The following is a 17,244-nucleotide window of genomic DNA, read 5'->3' as shown; positions in this document are numbered from 1 at the left end:
AAGTACATTGCAAGAGGCTACCCCCACCTTCTTTCTACATCCTCTCTGTTTTGGCATTGGTACCTTAAGAAACATATCTTACCAAAAAACAATAGACACAAAGAACTGTTATTGCAGGTATTTACACAGATGCAGCACATGGCTTCCTGTAACCAGCGAGCCTACTGCAGCCAAGTTTCAGAAGCAAAGTGCAAGGGAAATCCTAGCCCTCCAGAACCACTGCCTGGAGCGTGGCTGGCTAATTCCCTGCAGCTGAGCTGAGCCCACCCTGAAAATCTCTCTCTGTAGATTTGGCAACTGATTTATCACCTTTCCTTAAAGCTTCCAGTCAAGACTATGTTTCTAATGATTCTTTTGACACCGTCTATTGTGAATACCAATTATTTAAGGCCTTCTCAGACTGAAAAATTATGAAAAATTCAAGTCCAGCCCATGTTTAATCTACTTTATTTACATATATAAACTGCAGCCTGGAACAGAGGTGGTCAAACACCATCACGCCTGCTTCCTCCATCTCACCCAATAGCAAGGCCTGTTGCCCACATGTAATTTGGCCTCCAAAAATTGCTTGTAATTGGATATCAAAGCAGAAACCAAGCGCTCCTGTTTCTCACCATGTGTTCCTATTTCCAGGGTCTTGTCTAACCAAAACCAACTGTGACATGGGCTGACCTCCCTCTCTGCAAGAATAAAAATAACTTGGAAGATTATAAGTATCAACGTTATGTGGTGGCATCTACCAGAGCAGTATTATATATCATGTTCCCTTCATCATTCCTCTTAAGGTTTTGCTGTCTCTGCATCACTCCCTCTTGAATGGGCTACTGGGGAAAATGCTGATTCTCATCAGCATTTTTCCAGTTCTTCCACCATAAAGAAAGCCTACTAGAGCTTTAAAATATACTTTTTTTTTTTTCTTTTTTTTTTTTTTTTTGTCATTGCGTTGTTCACTTCATAGATTCTGTCCTATAGCAGCATAATCATATCTCTCAATAGCACTGGTAAGACAGAAGAAAGTGTAAGAAATGGTAATTCTACATTTGGTTATACAGAAGTGCGTATCAACCCCAGGGACATTTGTAAGCATACTTGTGAATACATTTGCATATGTACTGTGCACTGGTGGGAAAATATTGCAGCTGCAAGAGAGACAGAAACTTTGTTCTCTCTGGTCTTGTGCTGCAGGAGACTTATACAGGATCACAAAAAGTCTTCAGCACTTTTGCAAACTGAAGCAGTTTCCAGGCATGTATTGTTTAACCATCGCTACACTTCATGGAGTACTTAAGCATGGTTCGCTTTTTCCTTATGTGGAAGTAAATTGGCTAAGTGACCAGCCAAGGTCAGTCAAGGAGACAGATCTGAGAAGGTCTCAAAAATATTCACACTACCAGATCCTCTGTCCCTAAATGATGGTAGTAACACTTCTTTTTGTCAATACATCTCTCCTAGGGTGTCTCTGCAATCTCTATTCTGATGCCACTGCTGAAACTGAACAGAAAGCTTCTGGTTATATGGAAAAACTCCCCTGCCTTCCTTGTTGAAGGAAACATGAGTTAGAGGCAAATCTATTCAGCCAAAACCTCCAAGGATGAGGTAGAAGAATATGTATTACTAGCAGAAAACAAAAAACAAACAACTTCAGAAGCATAGTGGTGGTTTGCAGGCTGAAAGACTTGCTACTGTGTGAGCAGTTTAAGGTTAAAATATATATATATTTTTATAAAGGATAAGCAAAAAGCTGGGAAAAAGCTGATGTTCATTTTTTTTTTTTTTGCACCTAATTTGGTGTTTAATAACATCCTTTTCTAAAGTCCTACCAGACATAATCAAGGGAACTATTAATGGAAAAGAAGAATTCTGATCCTTTGAGACTATACACAGATTTTTAAACACAGTTCTGCTTGCCCCAAAGCATACGAAGCAGGAGAAATTCCATCTACACTGCGTGTTAACTTCACCTAAGTAAAACAACAAAATGCATATGAAAGAAAAATGGTACTAATTGTTGAAGTTGCTCTTCATCTAAGTACTAGAACTAAGACTAAAGCTTAATTTCACATTAGCAGCTTTCAAATCTATTTTTAGGCATGGCCTAAATAGGAAAGCATTTCCTGTTAAACTAGAAGCCTGAACTCCCAAGTCAATATGTTTGTTCGGCTGGGTTGGTTGTTTCTGCTTCTGAAAATGAGTTGAAGAAAAAAATCAGCAAGACACATTCACAGGCCTGCTGTAAAGACAGCTGTGTTCCAGCGTTAGGGATCATGTATTTGTCATCAAAGTAAAGATTACTGCACTTTCTTTAAGACCCAGAACATGTGAGCCTTCAGAAGATTGAAACAGGAGTACAGGGTTCCACAGAAATGCATCACATGCCTAAAAGGAAACATCCCACAGGCAACAGAGTTTGTGAGAAACACGGTGATTGAAAAAAAAAAAAAAAAAAAAGAATTTAGCATTTTTTCCTTCAAACTTAAAATATTGTGTTTAATACAAAGGGTGATCTATAGCCCTTGTTTTGTTTTGAGCCATTTGCTTTTTACATTCCTCCCAGATGGGTATAAACAACTACCCAAGAATCCTTGTAATTTTTCAGTCATCTTCACCATTGGATACCAATGCTTTAATTAAACGCTACAAATCAAAACAGGATGGTAACTGAAAAAAAATTTACAGAGCTTAAGCATTTGTTGGGGTCTAAAACTCTTAGTCAAACATTGGATATAAACGTGTCTTCAGTGTTTTCTCCTGTGATGTCAAAATCTCTAGTCTACACTAGTTTTGAAGGAGCTACCTTCATTATTGGAATAAACTGGTAGAAAACTTCATAGACAGGCCAGCCACCCCACCTATTCTTCCTTTCCTATGGCTCTAAAGAACATGAGAAACAACTTATCACATCAGAGTAGACAGCAGCACGTTTTCCATAGAAAGAGAACATTAAGGTCAGTGCACATGCAGCACCTTTATCACTGGCAGGTCAATCACAATTATTGTGTGCGCATGGGGGGGAATCGTGCTTACAATTGCTTCAGAAAAGTATACTGAGATGAAGTCAGAGCATCTGTAATGTTTACATAAAGCAGCTTTCAAGTAAGGATCACATATAACAAGATATGAAAGTAGTCTCCATCATCCTGGATGTATCAGAGGTACTTGTATCCAGCTATCACTCCACATTTGTCCAAAGCTTTCAATGCTTTCAGCTGTATCGTGTGATACCTTATGTTATGCACAAATATATAGATATCCACTTCAGCACTAGAGCATGCAGAACAATGGCAAAAGAATGCCTTGGAATGCATGCCCCTCTACCCAGCTGTTTCAAGCTAAACATCCAGCTCCCTTGTCATTAATTGAAAGCAAAACTCATTTATATTTGTAGACTCTGCTGAATTTCAACTGCCTAAAGAGCCTTGATTTTAAAAGACAGAAGCCATCTTTACTCAGTGAAATGATAGTAGCCATGTTATTAGCTCTTCAAGTGTGGCATGTCTTACGGAATTCCACATCATCAACATATGAAAAAAACCTGCTTGGTCCCTTGCAGGTACTGGCAAAATACAATAATAGTATTACAATACAATAATAGGGCTTTATATTTTGTTGATAACTTAGATGTGAGCATGTTATGCCCGACAGCTGATTTTGCAAGACCTTATCTGTGTAGTTGCACTGTATTGTATGGAGTAGTAGCTTCCTCCCTACTGTGATAATAAACATCTATTGAGGGCACTCTCCCCCACTAGTCCCATTTCTGGGCAAAACACAAGCAACAACATGTTACGTGAACAATATAGTACAAGGATATCCTGCATTGTGATGTTCCATGTTTTACAGAAAAAGCCATGTGTATTTTCTATTTCCAGCTGGATGCTGGATATTACAAGCACCTAGCCATCCAGACATGTCATGATTACTCCTTTTCAGAAGAAAGACAACACAAACAGAGAATGCAAAAGTTTATTAGCATAAAAAGTACATATTCAGTAATCAATACTCAAATCGCTGTATCTGCTACAGTTGAAGGACGTTGTGTGAGTGGTAAAGGTGTCAGCTCTTCTTTTTTTTTTTTTTAGTTACGTAAACAATTCACAGTAAAACCTGTAGATGCAGACTATTAGCTACCATTTGTACACTTTAAAAAGTTAAATAAAAGAACCAATTTCAGCAATACAAAAAGTAATATAAAAATGTGTTCAGATGCATGATAAATGTGTTAGAAGAAAATGTAGACGGACATCACAAGTAAATGAAAATAATGTTTTAAAGTTAGATCATACTGGAAATTCTCTGAATATCTGTATGGCCCAACATGAAAAGCATTATAAAATTACTTGGTTCCATAAGAGATCTGTACAGTTGCATCTGTTTTAACTGCATTAAACACTAATATATTAGAACAATAAACCAATTAAAAGGAATAAGAAATGTTAATTCAAGTTTAACATTCCAAGCTGCCTATTTGATAGAGTATCAGACAGAGGTAGATGTCCAATGTTAGTGACCAAACTCATCTAACAAGAGCCGTTAGCTATCTTGTCAAGTTTTTACATTCAAAGCCAATGTGAGAGGGCTTCACAGATGAAGGATGTCTTTCAAAATGCCAGCCAGAAAACCTGTATTGCTGATGGAAGTAGTTTCAATTATATTGCTTGAAGTGAAGAGTACCTAAGAATAAATCATTCCCTAGACCACTGTAAGGACACCACTGATCAAGCACTAACAAATTAATTTCACTTTTGTTAAAATGACTGCATGAGCTTATTTCCTATGCTTATTTTAGAAGCTGAACTATAGCTGCCTAGTTGGCTCATGACTAGTCAAAATAAGATTGCAGGGTACCACGGCGGCGGATATCACATGTCCAGCAATGGAAACCACCTCCCAATGAATTGGCATGGCGAATACTCACTTTAATTGTAGAAATGCCTGCAAGAAACATACATTGCATACTTTTAAATGAAAATCTCAGATTCATGTGGTAAGCTTTGATCAGAACATTAGATAATCTTTTATCAGATCATTTAAAGTATTTCCTACTCATTTGTTAAGAATTTCTTTCCCCCAAATTCTAGGCAAAGAACAAGCTAGGAACATAGCTGATTTGTTTATTCCAGCCATACCCTCAGGAATATACAGTACCTGGTACACAGCTGGTGTTTGATGTGTTATGACATGTCAGTTAAAAAGAAAATCATTTTCTTCAGCATGTGAAAAATTAGTTGAAATGCCACTATGATATGTGACCAAGGCACATTTACATGAATCTGTATAAGCATTTACAGTTCAGTCGCTGAATACACTCTTTCAAGTGCCTTTCAAGAAAAGCAGAGTTGAAAGTACAGATCTCCAAGACTCTCTCTGAGAGGGGGAAGAAAAAGCTGTTATACTTATAACCTAGGTTAAGTTAAGCTTCCTCCCACTTCTTTTCAGCTCTGATTTTTCAGCTGTGGCTCAGTTTATGCAAAGTCCTGACAGATGGATTAGGATCAGAAGACTTTTCTGTTATGAAGTTTGACTTTTTCCTTTCTTCATACTTTTGGGAGATCAAGAGCATTTCAGTAGAATCCACCGTCTAGGTCAGAAATACTTTCATTCCCAGCAGACCCATCTCAGTCCTATGAACTTAGTGACTACAGAATTTTATGTAGAACTTGTACAGAGTAAAGTTCAAGTGTGAAAGATGTGTCATGACTGGCATTAGCAGCTTCATTTTCTAAGTATTTTAAAGTATTTATAAATACTCTTCTCCTTGATCATGTGGAGAATTAAACAACCTAACACTAGAAAGCTAGAGTTGTTCACTAACAGCTGTACACCGAGTCTTTTAAGAGTAGAATAAAATATTAGGTTGCATGGTTCTCATCTGTGAACTGCCTCAGATTTGAGGGAAGCTTCAATCAAGTCCTCTCTTCCATGAACAAAGCAGCCTTTCTTCTAGGTTCACTGTTATCTTTCACCTTCAGTTCATTCTCTCTCATTAGTCTTCTGCTTCAGGGAGTATTCTTTCTTATTCTCCAATACAACAATCCCTCACTTTGCTTGATTTTTCCTTATTTACCGATCAGTCCTTCTAACCTGTCAACATTTGCATCACCATGTGCTTATCCTGCAGCAAGAGTCAGCTGGCTATAGCACGAAGCAAAAGTAAACTACCCTCCTACTGACCAGCTATGCCTGTAAGTAGATCTACTCAAATCATTCTCTCCTGGCATGATGGGAACAGTTGGATTAACTGCATGAGTTCTACAAATTAAGTCTATTTTATTTGTCTTTTCAGGGAGCAGTGCATAAGACTTGGACTTTTATATTCAATAATAGCTATCCTGCCACTGCATATCTAAAGGAGTTCTGCCCTATCTAAGGTTACATCTTGCAGGAGAGAGATTCTCCATAAGTGAGCAGAAATACCTCAGTTAAGTAGTCTTAGACAGTTTGAAGTATAAAGAGAAGGAAAATCTGAAGCATTTTGGCAGTATCACTCAGCAATATGTATACAATCCCTCTAACACAGACTTTGAAACCAAACAGATAGTTTCACATTTAAAAAGTTCATTGAAAAGCTCACGCTGTCAGCAATTTTAATTACTACTCATACCTTCTTTTGCTTCAAGCTGTAGGTAGGTCTTAAGCATTCAGGAGAGAAATCACTGAATGATTGTTAGTAATTAATTTGATTGTTTGAATACATTTCTCCAGTGTTGGTTCCTTTGACTACTATGAGTGAAGCCTCCACTCATCCTGATACATGCAGTTGATCTCAAGATCATTTCACTTTAAGTGTATGTTAAAATAAATTAGAACATACCCAGTTTTTCAAACATCTTCTGAATTGAAGTCTCATTGGCATCGACCATCACACGTTTCTCATCCAGCATTAGGACATTCATGGAGAGCCATTTAGAAGACATCCACAGTGGGTGATCTAAACACACAAGAATGAACCTGCTACAGTAACTGTAAACTTGGTAGCAATGTTGTCCCATGAGAACATACTTAAGAATATTATGGAATTATTAGAAAAGAAAGTATGAATATACCGTCTGGGATGAGTGGCACAGGGGGGTGAATCACTGTCCAGCCTGCTTTCTTGAAGAGATCAATCTGAAAAATAAATTTAGTTAGATTCTAAACAGGCTTCTTAAAGTATCACATTATGTCATCCAACCTATGCCACATTTTCTCAGGGTAGTTCAGTATATACAACACCCCCTTCCCTTGTATTCCATCCACAAAACCAATTTTTGTACAAGCATATTTTGAAGACCTTTTCCAACTTAGCATACCACTAGCATAGTTCTACTGTTTTTCTTTGTATAAGCTAAGTATACAAAGATACATTAAAGACAAAGACGATATATACAGTTTAAAGCCCGTCAAGTGAAAATGATATTTGTAAGAATGTTAAATAAGTATTATATTTTTTAGTATTATTAATTTCTCTATAGGAATCACTGATATGAATTAGTGCCGTTTATAGAGACGAAACCAGCAAAAATACCACAAAGTTACTTCTGCATTGTGCTTCCTGAGAAGCTTAATATGCAGTCTATTTAACAAAGGAAAGAAAAATGTAGGTGTTCTGTTGAATTTGTTTCTCTCATAATAACACAATTAAGTTAAAAATAAGAGGAGGATAATTTGGTTAAAGAGAATTGACTTTTCAACCTCATTGCCTGAATACTTGGAGGGGTTCTTTATTCGTGTGTAACCACCAGAGGGAGATGTAGTTCTAAGAACTCAGTAAGCAACCCAGCCTGCCAGTATTTTTAAGCCCCTCTTCACCCTCACTTCAAATGATTTAAAAGATCAGCAAGGATATCTGAATCATTTTAAATATTAAACACTTGATACTTTCTGTTTTGCTGCAATCTTACCTGGTAGCAGGGACGGTCTGGGTTAGACAGCACAAGGCCAGGTCCAATGATATTGAACGTGGCATCAATGTGCATAGGGTTTGGATCCTTAAAGGATATCACATGCACTCTATAGTCTGGTGCAAGATGTCGTCTCATCCATTCAATGCCCATGTAATTAGTAACCTAAAAACAGAAACTTTCACTAGACTAGAGTATAAATGACATCCAAATTTAGTTTATATAAAGTTTTATTTAAATAAATATTTAACACCAAGATACTAGAAGTCTATGCCTCTAGTTAATATTTAACAGATAGTCTATAAATACCAACTTTTGTCAATACTAGCATTTTAATGGTGTTTAGAAATGTAAATATAAAAATATCAATCATCAAATATAGATAACAACACTGTTGGAAGAAATCTTTGTTTACCTGACTCCTTTGTACAAAGATATCTCTTCCAGCTCTAATGAAGTCAGCAGCATCAAAGCATGGCTCAAATTCAGTAGTTACAAATTTTCCCTGAGCAGCCAGTTTGTGCCTGTCTTCAACAGAGCGGATGGGATAATCCTAATTCAGAAAGGAAATAACTTTAGGTTGGAGCTGGTCGGCAAAAGTTTTCAAACCATTTGCTACTGACAAGCATTTTGAAATGAAGAAAATATGTTTATATTGATAGCTAGTATGTTCTGTATGTCCCCTTGGAGTTGGTTTAGTTTTCTTACTTCTAAATGAGTAGAAAAATAGAAGTGTTATTACGGAATTTTAAATAAATAGACTTTCAATTACACTTAAGAACAGATAATGGTATAAGAGACAAGTTATATCATGAAGTTGTTTGTCAGAGCCACTGTCTCAATAGTATACTGACTTGTGCATTGAAAGTGTTCATAACCAGTCACAGTTTAGATCTTTCACTATTTCTTCAAGTAGCTTCCAAAATACAAGTCCTTCATGCAAAACAATAATTGTGATGTCTTTTTGGTGAAAAGAAATATACATAACTCTTTTCCACCTTCCTGATATATTCAGGAAATATTAATTCTTTGAAGTACTCTTTGTGATGACCTTCGAGCATTCTTTCCTCTTTAGCAATGTTAAGTTACAGTCAGTAATCAAAACAATTCAGAGCAGACATGATTCCAATAGGCACAACTTCCTGTTTCTTATTACACAGGTGCACACTCAGTTTCACCTGGATAGACTGTAGAAAGTTTTCCAATGCTAAAGAAAACACAAATTCACTTATTTTCCTCTCTCCCTTCCAATTTTGTGAAACAAATTTCTGGTTGAAATTATCAAAAGTTCTGAAGCAAAATGAGAATAATACCTTATCGTAGAGCTCATCTGCCATTGTGGGTTTGGGAGCAGTTGTCCATTTAGCACCACAGTTGAAGTACTCTTTAATTATTCGTCTATATGCTCTGTACTCAAAGAAACGAGCACGCCAAGCCATAGGCGCTTCAATAATTTCATTTCCCACCACCAGTAGGATGTCTCTTGGCATGGCAGCATACATACCTAAAAGGAAAAAGTACATGAATCTATGAAACAAATAGGCTTTTCTCAGATTGTTCAGGTTCTTCACTTTTTTACCAATATTTTTAACATTAATTTTCTACCTGAAAGACTTGCAAAGAGCATCTTCACAAAAGTCAGGAAAATAGCCCATAATGAGGCTCTTATTGACAGTCTTCAATCTTTCAAAGTGACATTTTCCATTCAAAATACTTGCAACAGTTTGCTACAAAGCCTCATTCATAACAAGTTTACAGCTAGAAGGAAGCAATCCACAATCTACAAGTTTCCACAATCTGATTAATGGAAACTAACCATGTTTATGAACTATGCAGAAGACTTCTATAAGAGGTAAGAGGTAGTGGGTTTTCCAAGTGGACCTCATTTTTTATATGTAATCCTTTTAAATAGTAGTAGCATGGAACAGGAATTTGACGCAATGCAGAACTAGTCCCAATAGGGTACATAAATAAGAAACAAGGAAAAAAAAATAAAATGAACAAACAAAACCAGCTTTGTTATTATACCGCTATGAATTTTCATAATTATTACCTGGTTCCCACTGAACTTCTACTAGTAAAAACTAACTTAAGAACACACTTGCCATGAAGGGAACATGGAGACCACAATTGGTACAAAGTTGAGTAGGATCCACTGTCTCCAGACAGCCCCCCTCCAAGCAGGAAGTTAGACTAGATGGCAGCCAAAGTGTCTCAGACAAGAGAGCTAAATACATACTTTGCTATACACCCTTCAACAACAGAATAGTATTTACCTGTAGATTCAAAATCAGGTGTTTTATACTTCACAGACCAGTCAATTGGATCAGGCCTCTTGACAATTACACCTTCTTGTTTCAAAATATTGCACATTTCCTCAATTTCAGCAATAGCTTTTTTTACATGGCCTTCGGGGAAATTCTGGCCTCCAAACTTCTGATAAAATCCCCAATACTTTTCATATGTGTTGGCCTAGGACAAAAGGACAAGCGGCAAATAAGCATCAGTTTTTTTGACAAAGTGAAATAGATGCATAACATACAATTCACGTTCAGTTTCTTGTTCTTTCACCATCTCAACATTGCGTTGTATAAGTTATAACATAGTGCACCTTACATTTGATTCCTGCTCTAATTTGAGGAGTTGTTAAAAACTGTTAATGGCCTGCTGATCCTTCTAAAATGAAGGGCTGGAGTGAGGCAGTGGAAGGAAGGCAGGAGATTCAAGGCTTCAGATAAATGCTGCCACTTATTCACTGTCAAGGACTCCTATCCTAGAAGCACTCTGCTGTCTTTTTGTGGTTGCCTCTAGCTATTAATATTTATCACTGGCAAGGTTTTGCTCAGATGTTTTATGATGTGCATGTGTCCAGTTATTAAATATGTTTAAGTGCAGGTGTTAGACTAGTTGCGAATAGCTGGTGGTGTCTTCACCAAATACACACGGCAACAGAATTAAGTTTCAGCTGTACATGCTGAGAAGACTCACTCAACTAGCACGCAGTTCCAGTACTGCTGACAGACTGTACACGTGGCATGATGCCCGGGAAAAAGTCCTTTGATGAGCAGCAGAAAAAGAAAGGAGAAATCAATTCTGGAAAGGGGAGAAGTACACATTTCATTCCCATTTGCAAATCTAGTGTTTTGACTTTTAGATGGGATATTCAGGGCATTTTCTTTCCTCATATTTTTGGATATGGATGGATCAGTAGCTTTAAATTCCTTGTTCCTACAGATGGGAATACTGCTACAAATAATGTAATAAATTCTTTCTTTAGAAGTCTTTTCCCCTCTCTAGTCATAGCCCTATAGAAAGTCTCATTATTATCGAATCACAGACAAAACCCAAGACAGTCTACATAAACACCTCCTATTTACACTTCAGTATTTACTAGCTAGTGCTGCCAAGTGGCCATGAAAAATTTGGTCCTTGTTATGCTAAACCTGTACAAACACACCAGTCATAAAGGAAACCCTATAGACACGTGTTATTTAATAAAGCTAGCAAAAATTCACCTGTCTGTAATCACCTTGTTAAAACCTCACTTTGGTACTGTCACAGTAGTGGCATCAGGAATGGTAAAGCAGCTACAGATGATATGCCCTGTTGGCTAGAAGTGGCCATATTTCAGATAATGCAGAAGTCTAGAAAATGCAAGTGATAAATTCATCTGTCAGGGTTGTATTAAAACAAGTGTAACACTTACAGGCCAAAATCCTCTGCTCCTGAAATCCTCTGACAGTCTTCTCAAATTAAATAATAATAATAATAATAATTCAGAATTATGTTCTTGCACTCATGGTTGAAAAGGAAAAACAGATTTTCAAAACAGATTAGGCTGCTTTAGCAGCGTGTCTTTGGAAGCACTTCATTCAGATTTATAAGCTGTTGGAACCAGCAAGCTTTGATGTGTCTCTGGTAACACTAGCATGACAGATAAACACGTGCAAACATAGCCCTTCTGGAATGACAGCAGAAAGCATCAGAAACAGTGAAGAAAGAGGTCAGGACCTCCCTCTCCCAATTCTGCTCATTCAGACAGCATGACTGACAGCAACTGGATGCAGGAAAGCCTTGCCCTCCTGAAGATGAGGAAGACTTGTGCAACTGCAGTCCTTACTGTCTCCCCGAGAGCACCACTCTGGACAGAAACAATGCAGTGATGAACCCCCAACAATGAATGTTGCCAGTATGGTGTGTGAGTCCCAAGCAGGCAAGGCAATTCTGTGAACGGAGGTCAGGCATGATGCCTTCAGCAATCTAGGCTATCCACTGCACTCTCTACTATTTCTGGTTATTTGCCCTCAAACTATAGAGGTAAGATAGAAAGGGGAAAAAAATCAACCTTTTAGACATTCTTAACATTTATACAGAGAGCCCAAGCAAAGGTCTCAGTATGGCCATGCTCCTCCACTACTGAAACATGTTCCCATCCTTCCTGGGGGAATTTATTCCTTCCCAGCTCCATGCCCCACTGCTACCCCTCTCCTCCCCCCAAGGTCTTGGGTGATTTGATCACCTCAGATTTGCCAGCTGTTCAGAAGTCACATGCAGATCATATGAACTGCCTAGCATTCCCATGGACTCCTGTTCTGCTAATGAGACAAATTTGTCCTAAGGAGTAAAGCTAGATATTTTCAGTCACCCATGTTATATTTGAATCTCATTAATTCCTAAGAGGTATAGCTCTCCTCTACTACTGCTCCTGTTTCTCACATGTGAAAAATGACACTTGTGGTGCCCTGATCTGATAGCGCAATCTTAAAATTATGACAAAGTGAAACACCATAACACCACTCCTATTCTATACCATAACAACACTCATATTCTGGATAGAAGGGCAAGAAACTCTGTGACTGAGACATCTATTTTGTACTATTTCAGGGTTGAGATTTCAGGCCCCTTTGACCACATACTTACATACTTGCAACTTATTTCAGACTTCTCAAAAACTGTCATGGCCAGGAAATAGAAATGAGCTTTAAATAATATTCTCAATGCACTTTGTGAGCTATAACCTGAAAGTACACGAAAAACTAGTGGTATTTGGGGGAATGGGGGAGAAGCAACATTATCTTTCCAAAAGAAATTCAAGAATGTGCTGTAAGAAAAAGATTATCTTTAAGAAAAAGGATAATCACTCCCTACAGTTGATATATATTTAAAACATTTATAGTGAGGAAATAACTAACATTATCAATATTAATGCTCTCTAGCCCTACCTTAAAGTTAGCTTCTCACTGAAGATATAACAATCTGTTGTAATATCTCTTCATCAAAAACGTATTATTTAAAAAATATACTGAAAAATTGTTGTGAAGTACAAAGCCATAAAGCTCAACTGTTTGACTAAATGTCAACTGTTTCAGAAGAATACAACCGAATAGTGAGACTTGATCAATGTGCTAATTCAAAAGAGGGCATCTTCCTAACTGATGGAATGCTAGATAAGATTTCTTATGTTTTTTCCAAATAGTGCATTTCCCTTTACGTAACATACACATACCTTTTCAAGCTCCCAAAAGGATATGCAATAAAAAAAGCTGTCAAACATGTCAGCTTATTAACATTCCTCAGATATTTAGAGTTTCCTATTCAATTCATTGATTCCTCCTCCTTATGCCAAGCGCATCATTTCTAAATCACAGGAAAAAGGCTTTTGTTGTACTTTGAGATGTGCTTTTGGTATACACAAGACCTGAATGCATCCATACTTCCTGCACTTAAGTATTTCGTACATAAACATGCATACAGTTTTAAAACACAACTTAGAAGTAGCTCAAAAGCCAGTATTTACAAAAACAGCATTATGATTTGAGACATTTTTCAGGTAAAACAGTTTAGTTTTTCCTCTACACAATTCAAAGTTGATAAATTCAAACTGCAAGTTTTATAACTGATAACCCTCATTCAGACTTGGCAGAAGCCGTGTGATATACAGCAGCCCTAATATTGCCATTTACAGGAACATAATAGGGAAATAGATTCTTATTTATCACCCCTACCTTTCAGACACATGGCAGAGGTTTGAATAACATCCAGATCTATTAAGATCTTTTGCTATAGGCAAGGTAGGATTTAGAACATTGCTTGGATTATTCAGCAATGTCCACAAGGTAGAATTACCGTAGCAATTTTTACAGTACAATTAAGACAAAAGCAGAGAAAACTAGAAAAAATAAATAACATCTCAACGAGCATACTCTATTCCTGTTACCTGTTTTGGCCAATGTATTCATCAGACAGTTTACACAGGCAGTTTACATAAAGAAAAGCTAAAAGTAAAGCTTGCTTTAACCCCCAGATAGCAGGTCTTCAAATTTCAGAGTTAATTCTATACTTTGACACTCCTCATTAAGCTTTTAATATCGCATAGAACAATAGACCTGAGTGACTTGAGCCCATTTGATTAGTTAGGGCTTAATAGGCACTAGAACAAGGCTAAGAGTAAAGTATGTGATATTTCAGCAAGTTAGACATTTGAATGAATATTTTTTTTCTGATATTAAAGCCCTTGGTCATTACTTGAGAACATAATTTTGCTCCAATGTGATGTTAGAATGTAACAAAGATAGCTGTTGGGTTTATTCCATACTCTTTCTGTCCATTCCTTGTGCCAGCTTTAAGTACATAAACGCACACACATATTTTAGAGTAGAAATCCCAGTCCTCATTAGCTTGTTTTTCTGAAGCTGCTAGAATTTCTCTGGAGTTTCTGGAATGGGATTCCAGAGGTTGGTTAAGTGAGCTGAAGCTTTCAAGGAGTCTTTTACAAGTCATAATGAAGTCAGTGGCAAATTTTCATTGAGCTACTGGGGCCAAGGTATCATCTCAAATATCCCAGTGTATGTCAAAGGATTACTATTCTGTCTGGAGATTAGAACCACCAGGCTGCAGTAATTCATTCAAACTCCTTCAAACACTTTTGGCCAGAATCATAGCCCGAGTTTTAAAGAAAAATATACAAAGGTAAAATGGGCTGGAGGACAAAAAATTTATTTCCACAAGTACATCCAAAGCTTCCTCTAAACTACCATTTCCAGCACTTTAAACATCTTTTCAGTATCATCTGTCCTACGCCATAAGAGAAGAATTTCTCTGTCTGTGCGTGTGCATGTGTCATATCTCCTCCCCCTTTTAACACTGAGGTCTTCAGTCAATTTTGTCACGATAGCCTGTAAAATTTTACTAAGGTCTCTCCAGCAGCTGTGTTATGCCAGCTCATTTTGCTGGGATAGCCATGCATTGCATGTCCCTCCTCTAAGGCAGCAATGTGGCATCATGCTGTATCTATACTGTGACACTGGAAGAGAAAAACTCAGGCTTATCCCCAGGAATGCAGGTAACAACACATGTTCAGCACTTTAAAGTCCAGCTAAAGTTCACAAAAAGAGTTCAGAGCAAGCCCAGCATTTGAGCATTTCTCTTAAACTAGAGAATGAAAGCTTCTGCTTAGTTTAAAACCATGTAAGAGTCTAATTTTTCTGTGTAAAGCTTTTCTTAAAGACACATAAGAAACAAAGCAAGGCTGAAATACAAGATTTTAAAGAGCAAAGATTTAAGTTACTGTTATAGTTTTATGCACACATACAAAAAAATCTGAAAAACAGGTGAGTACATGCAATACTTACTATAGCACATGGGAGTTCCAATGAGCTATTTAAAACCTCAGTCCTACAGCTACAGACACTAATCTCTCTCAGACCATTAAGTAGACAGCTATACTTCCTTTTCCTTCAAGTCGTAACACTACTTGGTTTCAAGCCCCAGCTCACCATTTATATCAATCCTGCCACCTATCTCAAATGCTACAATGTGTGTAGCCTGATAGTGTCTGGGCTGTATTACTAGATAATGCTGTACATATTAAAGACTGTCTCTACTACATAGTGACTTCAGTTAAAAATTAAATCAGTTGAAAGTGGGAACCAAAAGCATAACCCCCACCAACACAGCTGAGCTGTAAAATTCCAGAGATGTAAACAACTAGCATTAAAGAAGAGCTTTCATGGGTAAATACCATACCTTGTGCACTGCAAAGCTTAAGTTGCATATATAGAAACTGCACTACTTTCCATTTAAAGTTGTTGTTTTTCTTGTTTACCTTAACCTCCACAGAAAAAGGAGGAACACAAGCGTTTTCAGCTCTTCCCACAATGACTTCTTCCAGTGGGTCCCATTCATTGTATGAACAAACAGGACAGTCCTTAGGCACAGGGTTTGTAGCCTTATTGTCATCAGCAGCACAGGTGTTCTGGGAGGCCGTAGCTGCCTGGGTGCTCTGGAAAGTTCGCTGCACCCATCCTGTAAAGACTCTTCCAAGCTTAAAATAGAAATAAAAATAATGTTTCCCTTACAGAAGGCAAAAAGTAACAGTTCAGAAGCCCACAAGTGCCGTACCCCGTAACCCTAAAACGGGCATTATGTGGAACATTAACAGTAACACACTGTTTATTGGAGGCATTCTAATTTATTCATGGCATAGTATATGTTTAAAAGAAAATTTGCCTTTTAAAATACATTCTGTCTGGAGGAATAACGGCATGGGAGAACAAAACTGACAGCGATGACTGATGTCACTGAACTCAGCGATGCTGAACGGGGAGGACGCCCATGGGAGCCCCCGCCACAGAAACCAGTACCGTGCCCACACTCGGGGCTCATCCCTGCGTGCCCGCGGCCACCCTAATCCCGTCGGAGCGACCCCGGCCCCGCCGAGCGTGGCGGCGGATCAGCGCGGCACCAACCCGCGAGCCGATGAAATGCGCCGCTTCGGCTCCGCGGCTCCCCCCGCGCAAGCACCGCACTCGCAGCATCTCCCCGGGGGCTGCCCAGCTCCGTACCGCGCCGCGCCGCCCTGCCCGCGCTTTTACTGCGCCGGGACACGCCCCCGGACACGCCCCCCGCCATATATGGCCTGCCCCGAGGGCGCGCCCTTAGGGCCGAGCCCGCGCTGCCCGGGAGCGGGGAGAGCAGGAGCAGGGGGTGTAGGGGGGGAACAGGGAGCGGGGAGCTGCAGGAGCCCTCGGGCCCGAAAGCCGGCCCAGGGAGACGTGGACGTGGACGTGGTCTGCCCGGATGAGGCAATCCTCAAAGCCGGCTGACAGCTGCTTTCGACATACCTCGGTCCCACCTCCGCGAGTGACTCTCCAGCAGCGAGATTTAAAGTTCTCTAAGAAGCGCGCTGAGGTCCATCATAACCGCTTCTAGTCATCAGATGTGTTCTTCATTAAACCTGCTGCAGACAACAGGGATTCAATTTTACAAAACAAACCAGTAATTCATTGCTTAACAAATCAAAGTTTTAGACAACAATCTAAAGATTTTGTGATTCTCCAAAAATAATAATTTGAAAGGGTGTTTC

General features: G+C 38.5%; 2 protein-coding genes across 3 annotated transcripts in view; both read right to left on the bottom strand.

The window, feature by feature from the left end:
* The window catches only part of LOC101793360 (high affinity cAMP-specific and IBMX-insensitive 3',5'-cyclic phosphodiesterase 8A), a 183,778-nt gene extending 183,564 nt beyond the window's left edge, over nt 1–214 (bottom strand). The window contains exon 1 of the mRNA XM_027466406.3: nt 83–214. The gene's annotated coding sequence lies outside the window, so the exon portion shown is untranslated. The remainder of the gene's footprint in view (nt 1–82) is intronic.
* Nucleotides 215–3,949: 3,735 nt separating this feature from the next.
* Nucleotides 3,950–16,786, bottom strand: GATM (glycine amidinotransferase). Of its 2 annotated transcripts, XM_027466131.3 has the most exons (9): nt 16,628–16,786; nt 15,985–16,203; nt 10,157–10,352; nt 9,194–9,384; nt 8,296–8,433; nt 7,881–8,045; nt 7,044–7,107; nt 6,812–6,928; nt 3,950–4,932 (listed from the first exon to the last, which is right to left on the bottom strand). In XM_027466131.3, the coding sequence occupies exons 1-9, from the start codon at nt 16,694–16,696 to the stop codon at nt 4,820–4,822; spliced, it is 1,272 nt and encodes a 423-aa protein (XP_027321932.2). In that variant the 5' UTR covers nt 16,697–16,786; the 3' UTR covers nt 3,950–4,819. The 2 variants fall into 2 exon arrangements, with proteins under 2 accessions (XP_027321932.2, XP_038040824.2); XM_038184896.2 differs by lacking the exons at nt 15,985–16,203; nt 16,628–16,786 and adding an exon at nt 15,512–15,676.
* Nucleotides 16,787–17,244: the final 458 nt, after the last annotated feature.

This window comes from Anas platyrhynchos, chromosome 11 (genome assembly GCF_047663525.1).
Source record: "Anas platyrhynchos isolate ZD024472 breed Pekin duck chromosome 11, IASCAAS_PekinDuck_T2T, whole genome shotgun sequence".
NCBI lineage: Eukaryota > Metazoa > Chordata > Aves > Anseriformes > Anatidae > Anas > Anas platyrhynchos.
This window is presented reverse-complemented; position numbering and strand designations above follow the sequence as displayed.

Coding starts and splice junctions, on each gene's coding strand:
- GATM (XM_027466131.3), bottom strand. CDS start 16,696: ATGCTGCGAGTGCGGTGCTTGCGCGGGGGGAGCCGCGGAGCCGAAGCG. Junction 8,434..9,193: donor CAGATGAGCTCTACGATAAG/GTATTATTCTCA, acceptor TTTCTGAATTAG/GATTATCCCATCCGCTCTGT. Junction 7,108..7,880: donor CAGACCGTCCCTGCTACCAG/GTAAGATTGCAG, acceptor TTTATTTTTCAG/ATTGATCTCTTCAAGAAAGC.